At 46.8% G+C, this 19,230-nt stretch overlaps 1 protein-coding gene across 1 annotated transcript in view; it reads left to right on the top strand.

Moving 5' to 3' along the window:
• CASQ2 (calsequestrin 2) overlaps positions 1–18,881 on the top strand; it is a 62,993-nt gene extending 44,112 nt beyond the window's left edge. The window contains exons 8-11 of the mRNA XM_068538150.1: positions 3,436–3,490; positions 13,753–13,853; positions 16,277–16,351; positions 17,364–18,881. Coding sequence (XP_068394251.1) covers positions 3,436–3,490; positions 13,753–13,853; positions 16,277–16,351; positions 17,364–17,582 — 450 coding nt within the window. The 3' untranslated portion in view covers positions 17,583–18,881. The remainder of the gene's footprint in view (positions 1–3,435; positions 3,491–13,752; positions 13,854–16,276; positions 16,352–17,363) is intronic.
• The last annotated feature ends 349 nt before the right edge of the window (positions 18,882–19,230 follow it).

Genomic DNA, 19,230 nt, shown 5'->3' with positions numbered 1-19,230 from the left:
CAAAAGCCCACAGAAATGGGAGTCAGCAGTTCTTTCTAGAAGAATCTTCCCTTGGTTGCAATAGGAAAGTAGTTACCAGAGGGGGGCAGAGATCTCCTCCAGATGAGCCTCTACACCACTTCACTGCCCCTTAGTTAGGGAGTCTGACAGTTTTAACTGCTTCTTTTTTTCCTTTGCATCTCTTCATTCAACATGAGAGCAAACATTCAACCAAGACTGGAAAGAAACAGAGTTAAATATGAACAATGGTAATTTATCTGATTGGTGTAATTGATGTTTCATTTCTCCTTGGTATCTCTAATATTTGCTAATTTTCTTCAAGCGGTATGTAAGATTTTTATCACTATATTCTTTTTTTTTTTAAGTCAATAAACATTAAGAAGAACCTATTACATTGTGCTAAGTACGGAGGTTATAAAAATAAGCCTTGCTGTCCTGTCCTTAGGAATTCAAGGTTGAGTAGATGAAACAGTCGCAATAATACAACACCAGCCCGGTACGCTTGTTGCTATGACAAAGGGACATACAAAGTGCTAGGGAATCTAGAGTAAGGTATTCACCAAAGTAACTCCCAAATTTCCACTTCTTTGGGGGATCTGGTGCTCAGACACTTTGTATAAAAGCCCCTCGTTGGCCTCTTTCAACTTAAGTAAGAGCCACTGACCAGAGTTTGCAACATCTTCTGCAAAGCCTGTGGAGAGACAATAGATTTACGGAGCCCATTCTGCTGTTGTTCCTAATGTCAGGGAGGAAAATCTTTACCCTCTTAGGTTCATTTCTTAGGGCCTACAAATTAAACTGACAAAAGACAGATTGGCAAGAGAAAAAAAAACAAAACAGATTTAATTAGCTATTTATGCATGCGTGTTCACAAAGAAACGTGATTCAAGGAGGGGCTTATATACCATCTTAATGGGGAATGGGGCGGATAGGGGCAGAGGAGCACTTCTGGGAGAACGAAATGACTTTTTGGAAAGATAAATGGGCCCTTAGGAGAAGAGATGGCAGATATGATAGTTTTGTGATAATGTCTCTCTGAGAAAAGAAAATTAGAGTGATGACAAGTTCTTTGGGGAGGCTCTACTTGTAGGCAGATAAAAGATTTCAGGAATTCAAATGCCTTCAGCCAAAATAGTTTTTATGCCACAGTGGCTTATTCTGGACCCCTTCAGTGAGAAAGAGCATGGGCTTTGGGGCCAGACAGAACTGGCTTGAATCCCAGTTATGTCACGTACCATCTCATGCCTTTAGGTAAGTCACTTAATTCTTGAAGCATTGAATAGGAATAAGACTTTGATTTGAGATTTCGAAACAATGTATTTACAAAGTACTGATACATAGGGTGGCGAATATTATTGTCTCCATTTTCATCATCATTATTATTTTAAGCCATAATGCCTTCCCTCAGAGAGCTTGCCATCTGGTTGAGAAGAGATTTGTGCAATTAAAAAGGTTATTTCCAAGGCAAGGTGATGACTAAATGGGTGATCTGGGCAGCAAAGGCTGTGGGGTTCAGAGAAAGCCCCTGGGGCGTTCTCAGGCCCGTGGTTGGTCAGCTCGGCTCTTCCTCCCCCCATGCACATTGGATTCTCCTTCAGTAACCCCGACTTACCGGCTTGTCCATGGATTCTTGCTCTGTGAGTTTATTACTGAAAACACCTGGCACTGAGCAGCGCCTGCCTCTTTGCAGGTGTTCAATTCAGGTTTGTGGGCTGAATCCTTGAGACCCTCAAAGAGAGAGGCTCTTTCTTTGGGTTGCGTATGGCTCTCCATCCAGGGACCACCTCAGGCCTGGGGAGTGACAGACGTATTATAAGCAACCTCTTAGCAAACGAATATGGATTCTTAATTCTAAAACCAATTGCCAAATGCATTCTAGAAGGGCACACAGAAATGAAAAGAATTAACACTGCTTACTTCCAACTGATGGCAGGAGACAGAGACACGGGGCAGCCTAATGAGAACTGATCAGGATATTCTGTCTGGTGATAATAGCAAATGTAAAATAGTGAAACCTCAGACTCCCCTTCTGGTTGCTGTCAGATTTGTGTAATAAACCTGCACTCAGGCACGCGCGCGCGCACACACACATGCGTTATCTGTAAAATTCAATTCCCCAGAGAGTCTGACCATGGCAGTGCCTACTCTCTTGTTTTTAATAATAATATTTTCCATTTAATCTCTCTTAGACTATTTGGAGGTTTTTGTCCATTCCAAACTCAAAGGGGAAAAAATTAGCATTTAGATAGGATTGCACCAGCATTAAAATCAATTGAAATGGAAACGGAGATCATGGGAGGGTTGAGATGCCTGGAGTTTTTTTTCTTCCCTAGGATGATTCTGATATGACACATTCAGGGCGCCCAGTGAATCCCTCTGCTGGTGTCAGTGATAATCATATTCACTTGGATTTCTCCCCGGTGCCTTGTTCTCACACAACTTCCTCTCCAGGTCTTCTGAGGATCACATTTCCCAAAGAGGGGTCCCTCCAAGCCCCCACTTCTCCTTCTGCAGGAATAATCAATGCAGAGGAGACACAAGGCACATATATATGGTCCTTTCTGCCCAGGACGTAGAAACATGGAATGCCACTTGCTTGCCCATGGATTTGAAATACTCTCTCTGGATTCTTTACCTCGTCCCAGCCTTCACATCCACACACACTTTTACTGTCACGCCCTCAACCTTCCCTAACTCCAAATTCCAGACTCTCCCTGCAGCCTCCCACTTTCATGACATGTTTTAGAGGCCTATCCTGTTTTGGCAAGCTTGGGTTCCCGAGCAGAAAGGACCCCAAGGAAACAACCTGGAGGTCACAGTCAGCAAGGCGTCCCCTACTGAGCACACAGGTTCTGCTTCTTCAATAAGAGATGGCTTAACAGAGAAGCACTACACTTGCATATGATCCTCGTGTGACCAAAACAGACCCACCTCCTAATTTACCGCATAGAGTCCTGTCTGGGGACAGTTTCAGGATCTGTCAGCAGCATTTGGAAGTTTCCATAATCTGGTATATCGCTGATTATATTTGCTGGCGGTGAATTCTTGAGAACACAGACGGACACGCGCACTCACTGAGCTGTGTCCAGAATGCTTGTTGCCCTCAGAGCTCCTGATGAACCAGACTCACATTCTTCCTCATTTTGCCTTTTACTGCTGTTCTCCTGGACCCACCAGACCACCGGGGTGAGGCCCCTTTAGTGCTAATGTCTGTGTGCAGTTGGTGTTTTCCTGTCTTGCAAACCCACTGATCAAACTCCACACATTCCTCCCAGGAGCTCGTCAGTATTCCTGTCCTGAATGCATGCCCTGCTCGGCTCTTCTGTGCCCCTGCGTCCACCCCCCTCCACCACCTCCCATTTCCATTCCAGCCTCTGAGTCTGTCCTTGGTATCTCTCCACCCAGGAGAGTAACTTTGATTCTTTTCTCCCATAGGAAGATGATTTGAACGGGATCCACATTGTGGCCTTTGCGGAGAGGAGTGATCCAGGTAGGAAGCCCCCTGTCTGCTCCTGTGCACCTTAAGCCTGACTGACCTCTCACCTTTGTCAGCCCTCACCCTCTCTTCCGTCACTTCCGGTTTTTCCGCAACCGCAAGGTATCGGGCGCCCCCTGGTGGTCGCCTGTTAGGGACGACTCCACTTTCAAATGTGCACACAGCTAACAGAACGTTGAACCTCATTCTGCCTACCTGCCCAACTAGGAAGAAGCACCAAGTACTGAGGCTGAGGATATTAAAACGTTCTAGCTTTAAGGATGTGTGTGTGTGTAAACGTCTGTTCACATTTAAAGTTCATTTACCAATGTTGTGAACCTAGCCTATGTGAATCACAATCCTACCTTAAAATAACAATCATGTACCCTTTGGTCTGAAAAATATTGTCTGTGCTTAGGAAACTTCATAGAAAGTATTCCCCCAAATAATGAGGACTGGGCAAAACGAGCAGCTTATTTCTAAAGTACAAAATGACCCTATAAATGGATGTGTAATTTTGTTTTATTTTGGAACTTTTTCCTGGTTTCACTCTTTTTAACACCAGTGGAAAGTGAAGTGCAGGAAAAATTAATGTTGCAGGTGGTAAAATGCCGGGTCCCTTCAGCAGTGCTCTGTGAATAAAGGGTCCCCAAAGGGAGGTGTAAGTGGTGATTCTGAAGTGTGTTTTGGAAGACCTGGGACAATCCAGAATGCAACCAGAGAAGGCAGGGGACTTCCTTTAGGATGGCTAAGCAGTCAGGCTTTGGACTATGAGGTGCCTGGGCAGGGATTCCCACCTGATAGTGCCACAAAGCCACCTGGGGCTGACTGAAACAGGACCTTCAGACACCTGTCAGTTCACGGGGCTCTGAGGCAAGTGCTGATGCACCGTGGGGTTTGGGAACCACTGTTCCAGGTAAGATACAATTGTGTGGTATTTTCCTAGGACCTCAGCCTCTTATACATTCACAGGGACAGGTGAGGAAACAAAGCGTCAGAGAAGTTCAACAAACTGCCCAAGAGGGCACAATGAGCTAGAGGGAGGCCATGAAGGAGGGACAGATTGTCTCATTCATCAATATATACCTGGTTCTTGCCCATGCCTTGACACATAGTAGGTGCTCAATAAATGCCTGCGGGCAGATGATTAGATAGGCAGATGGCTGACTGAGACTGAGCCCAATTCTTCACTGTCTGACCAGTAGTTTTTTGGGTTTTGTTTTGTTTTGCTTTGTTTTTTGGTAACACACTATCAGCCTCCACAGTTTCTTACAGACTGAAACCCAAATGTTTTATCATGAAATTTTTAAAATTGAGATATAATCCACATACCATAAGATTCACCTTTTTAAAGTGTGCAATTCAGCAGTTTCAGTATGTTCAGAAAATGGTGCAAACATCACCACTCTCTAATTCCAGAACATTTTCATCACCTCAGAAAAATCCCATACCCATTAGCAGCCATTCCTATTCCCTTCTCCCCCACCCCCTGGCAACCACTTAATGTACTTTCTGTCTCTATGGATTTGACTGTTCTGGATATTTCATATAAATGGAACCATGTAGTATGTGGCCTTTTGTGCTTGGCATCTTTCACTCAGCATAATGTTTTCAGTATTCATCTGTATGTAGTATGTATCAGTAATTCATTCCTTTTTAGGGCCAAATAATATTCCATTGTTTGAAAAACAAATTTATGCTGCAAATTATCTGAAAGCTTCCTTCCCCCCTTTTTTCATTAATTTTTTTGAATGTCCATTGATGTCCCAGTTTTCCTATCATTGACTTGCAGATTTGGAAAAACTCTTCAAGAAAATCTAGTCTGCATCCAAAAAAAAAAAAAAAAAAAAATACCAGTATGCTTCCAGCTTTTTTCCACAGATTCTGGCCACCCCTCAGCCCCTGGAGAAGAAAATAGCAAAGGAAGCCAGTTGCCCAAGGTTTACAAGCTATAATCAAACAGAATGGGGTCCCTGGTGGTGTGTGAACAGAGATGAGATCGCCATGAGCAGCAGCCTGCTGGCCAGACTCCAGGGGGCTTCCTCCCCCGCCCGCACCCCCCCTCCCCTCCCCCTCCCAGGACTGTGGGGAGGCCTGTCTGGCTTTCTGGAACAATGGAACAAAGAGGCCTCCGAGAGGTTGCAGGAACCTGTTTGACCGAGATTGCTGCTGTAATGAATCAAGCTCCTGAAACTACTTCCACCTCCTCCCTGCACAAACACCCCTGGGCCCGAAGCTGTGTCTTGCCCCAAAGGAGCCCAAGCTGGGGCTTGTTACTGGGAAGCTGGAAGAAATGCGCTGGGGGTGGGGGGAGGGGGAGGAGCTCACAGCATCTTTCCTCGGTGGGAGGGAGGGGGGCCTGGCCTGCTCAGGGCTGGGAAAGGGAAAGGCTTTGCCGTGAAAGTCCCTGACTCTGCGACTAGTCAGTCATTACTCTCAGGTCACTGATGTGTAACCGGGCCAGAGGGGCCTGGCTGCAGGACTAGGAATTTCATTCCTACCCAGACAGTACTTCCTCATATACCTTGCTTTTGCTAACAAGCTACATGTGGCCCACTGCGCCAACCAAACCCCTCGCCAAAGCAAACGGGTCATACCTCTAGGAAAATAATACAGCTCTCTTTAAAGAGCTAACAGTCTGGAGGAACTGTGCTGTGAGCTTTATGGAGGTGGTCCTATTTGGCCCCTAAAGCCACCCTGTGATTTATGCATAATAATTATCATCCCAGCGTCAGATGAGAAAAGTGATTCCTAAGGGTTAAATGACTTGCCCAAATCACTCGATGTATCCAAGCCAAGATTCAAATTCTATCAGGCTTTCTTGACCTCTGAATTCATTATGATTCTGAGGAAGAAGGTCGTGACGATGATGGTGATTTACTGTATGCTTAGGTGACATGGCAACCCCATGTGGGAGGTGCTACTTTTATTCCTACTTGACAACTGATGACGCTGAGGCCCGGAGCAGCTGACTTGCTGGGAAGCAGTGGAGGCTGGGATTAAGCTGAGCGCTGTCTGGCTCCCCAGCCGCACCCTGAACCACAAGGCCCTGCCTTGTGTCTGCCGGCCCTTCGGCGTTACTACCCCTGAGGACGTCTGAGTGACCATTTAGCCTGCCCTCCTTCCTCTCTGCTGTCCTTTACCACCCCCTGCACCTCCAACATTTGAAAGACCCAGAGAAGTTCAACGACGCGCTTGAGATCACACGGTTAGAGGCGCAGCGGACACAGCAGCTTAGATTTCTGGCTGGCTCCTTGGTCACTGTCCATCCGACCACACTACCGTCTCCAGGACCCCCCAGCCAGCTGCAGGCTCTGGGCATGCGCAAAGCTGCTGCGAGGAAGTGGGGCGGAGGGAGCCGAGAGAGTACGAGAAACAAGAGGGAGTGAGGAGAGCGAGCGGAGCCATCTGGAAGCTTGAGCGCCCAATCAGTGAAGAAAAGTCAAACTTCCTCCCCACTGATGTTTCCAAATTTGGAATCTACAATTTTTCAGCAGCAGCAGCAATAACAAAGGTCTGAGTGACCGGGGTCTCCCAAGGACTCTCACAGCGGTTCTGACATTCCCAGCCGAGAGCTTGTGTTCAGGGATTGCAGACAATGTCTGCTCTCCGGCCCTGAGCGTAATCGCCAGGTCTCTTCTGCGGTGAGCTCTCATCCCCGTTACCCCCGCAGGCGGGCCTGGCTGGGAAGGACATTTCCGGCTCTCTGGTCTTGCCCGGTGCCCTGTGGTGCGGCCCGGCTTCCTCTTCCACGGCCTCCTCTCAGCCCCTGCGCTCAGAATGCCGCCGGAGCTACTGTTTGACAGGTTTGAAAATGAACGAGTCTCCCCGGCCGCCCCCAGATGTGTCTGCGTCAGGCTGACATCTTCTTTAGAACAGTCGATGAACGGTTCACAAAGTGGCGTTTCTACACCAGCGCATGCTGGATGGATATCCTCCAAGGGTACTGGCAACATTAGCGCTAACAAGCTGGAAATGCACGAGCCGGCTGCCGTCTGCGCCTGGGGAACACAGCCAGTGAGGGGCCCCGAGTCAAAGCCCGATATGCAGGTAGGGAAACAAAGGCATGGAGAAGTTAAGTAGCATCCCCAGGTCACGTGACTAATCAGTGGTAGAACTGGGATTCCAGCCCAGGCGGTCCAGCCCCCAAGCCCAGGCTCTATAACTACCACCTATGCTCCTCTGTATTGCAAAGCTGTACCGCTGGACTTTTCCACCAATGCTGGGCCCCGAGAGCTAGGAGACAGAGCAGAGAAGGAGGGCTGTAGTAAGGAGCGTCAGGGTGTTCTGATGTCGCAGGTGCCATCTCGGGACCGTGGGGCCCACACAATGTCCCCCTGTTCTAAGCGGATGTCTCACTCTAACAGGTGACTGGGTGACTCGCCTTTTCTGGGAGGTGCCCTCAACCTTGTCCTCCCTAGGCTCCCAAAGGGCCCAGCTTCAGATGCCATGCCGCAGCTTTCTGAGACTTCCACACTTACTGGGTGGGCCTTTCTGCAAGGGGACCTCTCAGGTGACAGCCCTCCACACCTTTGTGTCCCAGCACCTGGCCCTGGGTCTAGTACCTGTGGGCACTCAGAACATACCTGCCCGATGAAAAAATGAATCCCTCCCATTAACATTTGAAATGAATTAAATGTTGATGGAGTGGGAAAGAAAGACAGAAAATCTTTGCAGTTTCTTCTGCAAATGCCACACATGATAACAGTGGTATCATTATTATCAGTGAGCCCCCAAGGTAATAAGGGAGCTGTTTTCTCCATCTTCAGACGATGAGATGGAAGCGCCAGAGAGGTTAAGTGACCTGTGCAGGGTCTTCAAACTCCAGACACAACCTCCAAGCTGCGTGATGCCTGCTTATCTGTGTCGTCTGCTATAGAAGCAATAGCCACAGGATCGGGCCAAACAGCCCAGCTTCCCAAGCCTAGGCCTGTCTCCAGGGGCGAGACCCCGAGTCCCATAACTGCACATGGTGTGGCGGCAGGGAGGGTCTTTCAGTGCCTTTATGGAATGAGCACCGCCAGTCCCCGAGGTTGGGTCCAGAGGATGGTGTGATGGCAGCACGCTGAGGGCCTGGGCCTGTTACTTCAGGGCCACTGCTTGGTCTGAGACACACGTGTCTCTGCCAGACAGGGCTTGGCTCCTGACGTGGCTGCGACTGGCCTGGAACTGGTCCCCCAGGGCTTGTGCAGCCTCATTCCCACCAGGCTCTCTCTGCCTGGGAAGGAGGAGCGCATAATCACCGGCTTCCCCTCCCACAGGATGTGATTCCCAGAGGTCTCTGGCTCGCCGTGGGAAACCTGGCCCATCCTGAGCCCTCGGCCCCGGGTCATGGGATCTCAGGGTCCAGGCCCGTGTGGCAGGGACAGAGTCACAGCTTTCACAGCACCGGGCCCCTCTTCTTTAGTTAGGGCCATCTCTGAGATTCCAGGCGCACTCCGGGAAATCGCTGAGACAGCTAACCAAACAGGCTGTAGCTGGGAAGTGTGTGGCTTAGAGGCAGGTTAGAAGGAGGGGAAGGGACCCTCACTACTCCGGGGGAGGGCAGGGGCCGGCCACTAGCCCCATGCTCCACCCGAGTGTCTCCCCATGCCCCTGCCCTTGCTTCCCTCGCTTTGAAGCTCTCACACTGGGCACTGGGATCTCAAGCACAAACTCGAGCAAGAAGATGCAACAGTTTTGGTAGGCATGTCGAGACCACTGATGGATTGTGGAAACGGCTCTCGACCTGCAGACCAAAGACCTGAGTTAGAACCCTGGCTCTGCCACTTGCTGGCGTGTGATGCTGGGCAAGTCAGGTACTCTCCCTGTGTCTCAACTTCATCCTCTTTAAAATGGAGATAAAAACATCTTCCTAACCTCCATCAGGACTAGATGTGAAGATTAAATACAAAAGGACTCAGTAGCCAGTAGCCAGGAAATGCTCAAGAAATACTCATAAAATCAAAGTTGGGCTACATGATTGCAGACTTCCTGCATGTAAAGAACAATGTCCTGTGTGCATAAAGGAAGAAGTTGGGAGATGAACTTCTTGAGAAAAAAGGAGATTTCAGCTGGATGCAAGAAAACGACTCTTGCCTGTCTGGGTTATTGACTCTGTAGTGGACCTTTAGGGAGGTCCGAGGGGCTCAGCCCTGGAAACATTCAAGAGAGAAGACAGACAACTATTCTGGGTGGGGCTATACACCTGCCTGAATCTGTGGGATGTTTGGGAGTCCCTTCTGGCTTTGAAAATGGTTGCTTCTCTAACTAATGACTGCAGAGAATTGTCCTCTAGTTTCAATGGTGAAATAACTGCTAGCCTACAAATTTCAAAATAATATTTCCTCGTTTTTCTTAACCTACCTCTGAAAAAAATTATGGGCTATTCCTTTTGAAAGCTACATGGCCACAATCGTAAAAGACCTCTTAGCTGGGTATATCACTGATAAAGGAAACAGTCATTAATTTCAAACTCATTCATTCATTCATATAATTGCAGCTGTGAACTGTCTTCTGCTTCACATTGAATTACAAAAGGGAAATGTGGCTTCCTACACCTGCCTTCCTGGTCAAAAAGGGAGGGTCCACAGTGGATGTGCCCCTTTTCCAGCTTACCTGTTTTACAAAGAAATAGTTGCTGTCCCTAAGAGGAAACTGAACTTCTAACTTAAAATGTTAACGACTGAATCCATGTGAGGCCAGTGTGACTGCCTTAATTCCGCTTTCCCAGATGAATGAGAATCCATTCCAACAGGCCTATATTCAAGGCTGGGGAATAATGGGGGGAAAGGTATGGGGCTTGTGAGCCTTGGATCAGGAATATCCAAATTAGCTTAATGACTTTAAAACAAAGTAATTAAACCGTGCTTTAACCATGTACTGAGGCAAGGTTCTCACAGTCATACCGGCTGGTACAGCCATCCCTGCAGACCTCAGTCACTGAGTCAGCAACAGGGGCCAGAAGGAATCGCTCCATGACACACCACCTCCTGGTGTAACTGCCTAGGAGTATGTCTTCTCTGACACACGGGGCCGAGACTGTGTCTAACCTCCCCCTTGTGCCCAGATCATTGCACTTAAGACATACGCATTGAATGAACAGATGAGTGACCAGGTTCCTTGTATTCAAGCAGAAGAATGTCAGAGCATTTCAGAAGAATAATGGCTAAACCTTACTATGTGCCAGGTACCATCTAGGTGCCATAGAGACACTAACACATTTAACTAACAGTCATTCTGCGAAATAGGTACTATTATTATCATCCCCATTTTACAGTTGAGAAACCAAGACATTAAATAACTTGCCCTAAGTCACACTCTAAATGGCAGACCCAGGATTTGGACTGTTTGCCCCAAGTGTCCGTGTGTTTAAACATCATGCTGGGCTCCCTCCCTAAAGAACAGGTTCTGTTCTGTTCTTGGAAATATTCAGGGATGCAGAAGGATTATGCCCATTATAAAATCCATCATCCTGAACACCAAAAAGCTGCCCTTGACTCCGGAAGAAACTTCCCCAGCTTTAATGTCAACTCAATTATTAATTTATTCTGGGCATGTTTTTTGAGCTTTCCTTGCTCCTCCATAGACACAAAGAACATCCTTCTCACAAAAACTTTTTGTATTCTTAAAAACAGGCATTAAGCCACCATTTTGACTTCTCTTGTTTATGTAAAAACTCCAATCCACTTGATTTTTCTTGCAGGACCCAGTTTTTGTTCCTTCAGTCTTTCTCTTTTTATCTCCAAACCTGCTCTAAAACATAGAAACGATCCCTGTATGTACATTCTTATTCATAAATCCCGTTATGTGGGTTTTTCCATCAGAAAACCACAGCGTCATCTTGTGTGTTCGGCTTCCGTTCAGCTCTTCTCCCTCTACAGCACTGTGCCTAGACAGTTTCTGCCTTCCCTTTACGTGAGTTAGTCTTCTGCACTTCAAGTTTACTTTCTACCTGAATTCGGGTCTGTGTGGTTGAATTTCATCCTCTTTGTGAATTTCTGATTTGTCACATGTGATTCTCCTCTCCCAGAGTACTGGCAACATCACCTTATTTATTGCCATCCGTCTCTTCCCGGCTGCTGAAAGTAGTCACTGAAGCTGTTGAGGAGAAATCCCCTGCTGCAGTCTGCGTATAATGATACTTAAATCCACAGATAACCCAGGTGGCACCATAGTCCCTGTCCTGTGACACGGCGACACACCCAGAGAAGGAAGATACATAGTGTCCAAGTAGCAGCAGCCAGTGGCACTCTGGAGGGACTTGACTTTCTCGGTCACACATCAGGCAGCAAGAGGAATATCCCTACCTCCACCCCAACCCCTACAGTAATAGATAATGAGCGCTAAAACGCAAGGCCCCATCCATCTCAAGTGTCTGTCATACAATCTCATTTGTCATATAGTTCAGAGCATAGATGGAAAAATCACCTAGGCCACCCGGATCTCTGCTGGAGAGGGCTGCAGGCCATAACGACCCTCTTCTCTACTAGCAGGGTGGCTCTGCCTTCCAGGTAACAAGGCCTGAGGGGGCCTAGTCTGAATCTTTAGTGTGATTTAGCTGCAGTTAAAGAGACTACACCCACTCAAAGCAGAGCTCCTAAGAAGAGTGTGCATTTTGCCTAGAATATGTTAAATATGAGGAAGTGCAGAGAAAAACCTTTCCCAAGAGGCCCCAGGTAGCCAAACAAAGGCTAGGGTGCCTGGAGAGAGGAGAGGTGTGTTCAACAGAGGCCACAGAGAGGGGCTTAGAATGGCTGGGGCCCCCATCTAAAGAAGGAAACTTTTACAAAGAAAGAGCAGTTGCCGTACTGAATTTCTAAGTAGTGGGTGAGTTAGTTGCTTATATAGAAGGTAAATTTCAGGCCACAAATTCATCTATGCAAGAGATACAACTTCATTTTCTAGAACTGAACCTAAATTTTGCCACTGGGTGGTGGAAACTGGGTCTGACAATTAATGGTCTCCCCTCCCCCACCCACCGTCCCTAGGGATCCAGTGTCTTGCTGGTTCTCAGGTATGATGGGTGAAGTGTGCATCTGGTCAGAGTTACCATCATCACCTATCCATGCTGGCATCTGCAGAGAAGTCCGTCATTCTGTCTGGACTCTAGCTTTATGCCAAGGTCACCACTGGTCCCCTTCATCCCGACCGCTGGACTTCTTCAGATCTGCCCCCTCCGCTAGCCTTGTCCGTGTTCCTCAAAACCACAGAGAACTCGGTGGGGCCTCCTTACAATCTTCTCTGCCCTAGTGCTCCTGCACCAGAGGGTTCGCCAAGAGAATCTGAGGTCTTTCCATTTTCATGAGTTTTAAAACAAAGCATGAATCCCCTATACTCTGGGACTCCCTGAAACTGTGGAGTTTCTGTACATGGACACATGGGCTTGCTTTCGTGCACGTGCACATGTACACACACACACATACACACAGGCACAGAGATTATTCTCAGGGACTTGCCAGAGTCTAAACTCTTTAATTCTAGCTGGGAGTGGGGAAGGGATGCTGAGGGTTTAGGCTATCCTTTCTCTTACTAAACATTCTTTCAAAATTTTTGTTTATGATATATATAAAGTTATCCACAGATAACCCTTTCTCATTTCTTCAAGATTTAGGCTTTCTGTGCTCTTGAAGCTGTGAGTTTGTCTTTTGAGGCTTGTCTCTGCTTTTCTTATGAATCATTCCTCCCCTGGGGGGCAACGAATACTTCAAATTGAATAAAGGGATGGCAGAGCATGCAGGGAAATGGTGACGAGGGGAGGGAACTCTATTTACTATCTCAAATCTTTGACACCAACTGTCAATCAGAAGCCCGCTTAGTCTGAAGGTTATAGGAACTCCAGGTTGTAGAAAACTAAGGATCCAGGCTAAACGTTCTTGCTCCATAGAGCAAATGCTATGGGGAACTCTCAGGGATAGTATCAATAAATTATCAGTTCTAAGAGATGGCACAGAGCACTGAGGACCAGACAGGAGCTTCTCTGTTCTGGGGTTGCACTTTCTGACACAAGGCTGGTCAATTTTCATATGCAATTGAGCAAATGGAACTTAGCTTTCAGTTACAACCGGACGCTTCCCTGTGAAACTTTCAATTTCTTTATTCAAAATGTTTATTGTTCCCTTTGAACAAGCTGCTTTGTGGCTGGAGTTCCCATCTGACTCATTTTATAGAATAATCCTATAATTGAGGGTATGCACCAAATGGCCTAAGAAACACTTGTGGAAAAACGGCACCCTGCTCTCCACATTAGAAGCCATATATGCACAGGGCTTACTCAACCTTCTTGAATCCTGCTTCAGATGGCTACGAGTTCCTGGAGATCCTGAAGCAGGTTGCTCGGGACAACACGGACAACCCTGACCTGAGCATCGTATGGATCGACCCAGATGACTTTCCTCTGGTGAGTGGCCCAGACTGGGGCCCCGTCCTTGGCCACCTTCACAGCCTCATGTTCGTGTTTAGTGTGAGACCTGGATGCACGAAGGAGGATGCGACGTAGGAGGGGCACTTGCAGAAGCTCAGTGGCTGTCCCCACCCACTGTGGGAGATCTTAGCCCCTGGGGCAACATTGAACTTAGGGCCTGGTGCCTACACTGACATGGTTAGACTTATTTTTCTCACTCCCTGGAGGCCAGAAGTCCTTCTGCAGGGCCCACTCAAGGGTGTTGGGTGAAATTCTTCTGCCAGCAGCTCCATAGCTGCCCTTCACCCCACCACCACCCCTTGCTATAACCTCTTTCATTTCCTGGGTGGTGACCATCGCTCTGAAGCAAGCTGAGTTACTAAGTAATAAATGTTCAGAGATGAACATTTTGCATAGAGTTAAGAACAACCTCTGCTGGAAATTCCCTGGCAGTCCAGCGGTTAGGACTCCGCGCTTCCTCTGCAGGGTGCACGGGTTCAATCCCTGGTGGGGGAACTAAGACCCCGCAAGCCTCGCGGCCAAGAAAAAGAAAAAAGAACCCTCTGGGAGGACAGAGACCCTGCCTGTCTTGTTCAGCGTGTTCTCCCAGGTCCTTAAAGCCCAAACTCTTGCTGGGTCAGTGATCAATGGCAGAAAGCCTTGATTATGCTTTGTTTTAAAGAGAATAAACAGAATTTGTACAATACATGAGCCCAGTGGTAATGATAATGAGGGTAGCTAATATACTATCTGCCTAGAACTATGGTAAATTCCATGCATCATCTCATCCAGTCCTCTCAACAACCCTGTGAAGTACAGACTATTATAATCCCTATCTTACAGGTGAAAAGAATGACAGCTGGAGAGGTTAAAGCTGTAAGTGGTAGATATACTCTTCCAGCCTAGGTCTGTGTGATGCCAAATGTTGGTCTGTTAGTCAGTAGACTTTAGGTTGAGCTAACTGCTGATACTCAGTACAAGTTTAGTTATTATTAGGATATAAATGATAACTCTATCTTCTTCCAGGAATTATCATTTGTTGCATAGGTCACAACTGATAAAACTATGATTAAATAGACAAAAATGAGGGGTTTTATTGATCTCAAGGGTCCTGGAACCCAATCCTACATAGAGAATGAGTGAATCAAAGGCAGAGCATCCCATGTCACCTGAGGCCAATTTCATAATTCTGGGTAAGCGTAACAAAGTCATGGCCTTATAAGACCCTATATATTACAGCTGTTGTTTAGCTGCGGCCTGGTTGTATTTCTCGTTTACCTGAACTATTTGGTTATGCAAGTTTGCAGATGGTCTACATTTCTCCTGACCTGTTCTATATGTTTGCCTTGTTTTTTGCAAACAAGAAATCTTCAGACTATTCTGATTTCCAAGTTCCTGGCTATCCCCAGTCCCCATGAGACCATATATTTGTCTGGGAGACTTTTTTTTCTTTCTTTTCTTTTTTTTTTTGGCTGCGTTGGGTCTTAGTTGTGGCACGCAGGATCTACATTGAGTCATGCGGGATCTTTTCCTTGTAGCGTGCGGGCTTCTCTCCAGTTGCAGCACGCGGGCTTCTCTCTAGCGGGCTTCTCTCTAGTTGTGGCGTGCAGGTTTTTCTCTCTCTAGTTGTGGCGTGCGGGCTCCAGAGCACGCGGGCTCTGCAGTTTTGCGGCACGTGGGCTCTCTCGTTGAGGAGTGAGAGCTCAGTAGTTGTGGCACGAGGGCCCAGTTGCCCTGCAGCATGTGGGATCTTAGTTCCCCGACCAGGGATTGAACCTGCACCCCCTGCATTGGAAGGCGGATTCTTCACCACTGGACCCCCAGGGAAGTCCCATGTTTGGAAGACTTTCTACCACTGAATATCTCCATTTCCTTAGCCCCATGGCCCCTTACTTTTTTAGTCCTGCCCCAGTCAGAGATTAGTCCACATGGAACCCAAGTCTGGCTGAATGAAGAAGCCCTCTTCTTACTCACGTGCCCACTTACAGCGCACCACTGCTTTCCCGGGCATCTCACGAGCAGAGTGGTGCAAGGTAAGGGATTTTTAAGTGAGACGTTGAAAGAGAGGTGGAGGGAAATGGCTCTTTCACCACACATAAACTGTAAAAGAGCCACAAGTAACTTGGGAATCAGCTTTGGACTATCTCTGAAATATTCTTCCTTACAGCTGTAGAAGCTTTTATATTACATTCTTTCATAGTTTGTGTTATGACATCTTTTTTTTTTTTCATGTTTATTTAAAGTGCTGAACGCTGGGGCCAAGTCTTCAATTTCCTCAGTGCCCGCAGCTGTTTTGGAGACCTTTAACCAATGGTGACCTAATTACTGTGATGGGATGGCAGGTGGGTCCAGCCACAAAAAGTGGCTTTGACAGGGAATGCCTTCTGCCTGCTGTCTAATTTTATTTTTTGTTGCTACAGCTTGTTGCCTATTGGGAAAAGACTTTCAAGATTGACCTATTCAAGCCACAGATTGGAGTGGTGAATGTTACAGATGTGAGTATACCTCATGAAAGTTTGCTCGGATACCCTCAGCCTGCCCTGGTTTCTGCCATGCAGCCCAGACTATGAGATCACGTATAGGAGTCTGGCCCCATGTGAAACGAGCAGGACCCTTGGCCTTGCCAAAGCTCAGGAGACTTGCCAGTGTGGCCCAATCCTAGTCTGAGCCAGTCCCAGCCTATTGTTCCATGGTTCTCTTCCATGGGCACATTTCCTTGCTTATGGAGCCAGCCCAACCTGGTTCACTGACTATTTAGAACTTTCCACACAAGTAAACTCTCCTGTATTTTCTTCCAAAGCCCAACAACAAGGTCTCTTTACGCAAGGGAACCCACACCGGGAGTTGTTATTGCTCAATGGGTGATGGGACAGCTGTGGCCCAGAAGCCCATGGAGGCAATCACCATTGTGTGTGTGTGTGTGTGTGTGTGTGTATTCATGAATATATGGATATATATGATATATAGGATCTATATGAAACTTCTGGTAGGACAGCCATGAAACTACCACCAATGGGACTAGGGATGGGGTCAGGGCAGCCAGAAATACTTTTGCTTTTCACCTTGTATCCTACTGTTCTGTTTTAAAATGTTTTAACTTAAGCAGAATTTTAAATTATGATTATTTATTATTATTATTAATTTAAAAAGTAGTTTACAAAATAAAGAAATGTAGAATTTCCCAGGTGACTGAACATCTACCAACAGGGTAAAAGGACATTGCTAACTGGCTATATATACCTACAATAGAAAAAAAAAAAAAATATATATATATATATATGCAATGGAATACACCTTTCCTTTTATGTTGCACAAACAGGATACTACACACACCATTCTGCAACTAAGCATTTGCATTTAACAGTGTGCACGTATTCCTGATAAGTGTAAGTGACCTGGAGCCCACTCAGCACAGCTGCTTGGAACCCCCTGGCCTTGCTGATCCTCCGTGCACTCACTCACTCACTCACTCACTCACTCACTCACTCATTCTGTCTCTGGCCGCAGGCTGACAGTGTCTGGATGGAGATTCCAGATGGTGATGACCTGCCCACAGCTGAGGAGCTGGAAGACTGGATTGAGGATGTGCTTTCTGGGAAGATAAACACTGAAGACGATGACAACGAAGATGAAGAGGATGAAGAGGATGACGACGACAATGGTGATGACGACAATGACAATTCTGACGAAGAGGATGATGATGACAGTGACGACGATGAGGACTAGCCCCCAACTCCAGACGATTTTCATGAAAACAAAACCACAGCTACCCACCACCATGCAGACAGCACAAGGTAGCAGCAAGCAGCCCTGGCCCACGTCCAGCCAGCTCCTTTCCCTTTTCCAACATCTCTTCTCCCACCTCCTTCTCATCAGGAGATGTGCAACTCAGCAAATGCCTTTCTAAATCCAGCAATCCCACTCAGCAAGGACAGTGGGGAATTTTTCCCATGTCGACTGTCTTGATTGTCATGAAAAAGCTCTCGTGCTTTGTCAGATCATCAGTGGCCATGGCAGTGCCCGAATCTGGCAGTCTGGGGAGAGCGATCCCCTAACACCTTGACTCAGATGTACTTGTTGTCTTTGACTATGGCAGTAACAGAATTCACAGCTTGCTAACTCACAGGCATGGTGTGACCTTATAACCAGAGCCCAGGGAAGACACACAATCCATTTAGCCCCCATGCCTACAACATCAGTTAGGATGCCTCCTAAAGCCAAGAGGATCCCTCTTAGGGAAGGCTCAGGCTTGGAAACAAGTTTATAAATCGGCTTCTCTTGGTTCTATTAAACTTATTTTAAGTGTAGGTCAGACCATTATGAACTCAGATCCAAACCTTTGCATGGCTATTGAGAGGTAGGTCTTGAAAAACATGCGTACTGATGTCACCATCATTTCTAGTACATTAGGATACTGGGATGGGAAGTTGATGTGCTCTCTGAACTTCCCTCTAGGTGACCGTCTCGCATAGACACACAGGGGTTTGTTTTAATTCTTTCTGATGGCTTGAGGTCTCTGATTGGGTCAGCTGGCATCCTAGCCTGAGCTGGGATCCTGATACCCCCTCTCTGTTGCTCCTAGTCAGCCTTCCCATTCAGAGTCAAAGTTGGTTTATCCAGAGGGCAATTAACTCTCCATCTATCAATGCTCCCACAGTTGAACAGAACAATAATCATTAGAGTTCATAATGATACCCTGAGGTACTGAAAAAACCCCTAAGTGCCTTCCGAACTATCTAAAGGTCATATTGTGCTCGGTAGTTTTAGTGTTAAGTGTGCATTATAATGTTCTAATTTATTTTCTCAATCTTTTAACACATGTGTAGGACACTGCAAATTCTTTGAAACTAGGGCAATCCTTTATGGAATAGTAGCTAACTAACTCTGCCATTAAAGTTATATTTTGAAAATACTGAGACTATCTTGAACATCCTCTCCTGATTTTTTGTTTCTGCTCGTTCTCTCTGGGCTCCTGTTCTTCCTCTCTATTCCTTCTTCGTTTTCCTTTCTGGCCCCTCTTCCTCTGCCTGCCCTTTAGATGTAAGTCTTCCACAGTATCACTCAGCTCTAACATTCTTCCAGGACAGTTTATCATCCATGCCCATCAGCTAATAATTTCCAAGTCTGGGTCTCTAACCTTGACCTCTCTCCTTAGTTTTAGACTCACTCATTCAACTGCTTCTGGACATCTTGGTTTGGATGTTGCACAAGTGCTTCAAACAACATCACAAAAGCCAAACTCATTACCTTCTTCCTTAAACTTCTCCTTCTCCTCTTCTTGGAGCCCCAGTTCAAATGATTAGTATCACCATCTGTCCAATTGCCTGGGTGGTCTGAAGGGGTCCCCTTCCCAACTGCTCCCATGGCATTTTGT

Source organism: Eschrichtius robustus, chromosome 3 (assembly GCF_028021215.1).
Source record: "Eschrichtius robustus isolate mEscRob2 chromosome 3, mEscRob2.pri, whole genome shotgun sequence".
Classification (NCBI taxonomy): Eukaryota; Metazoa; Chordata; class Mammalia; order Artiodactyla; family Eschrichtiidae; genus Eschrichtius; species Eschrichtius robustus.
The sequence above is the reverse complement of the archived record's forward strand: the minus strand, read 5'-3'. Positions and strand labels throughout refer to the sequence as shown.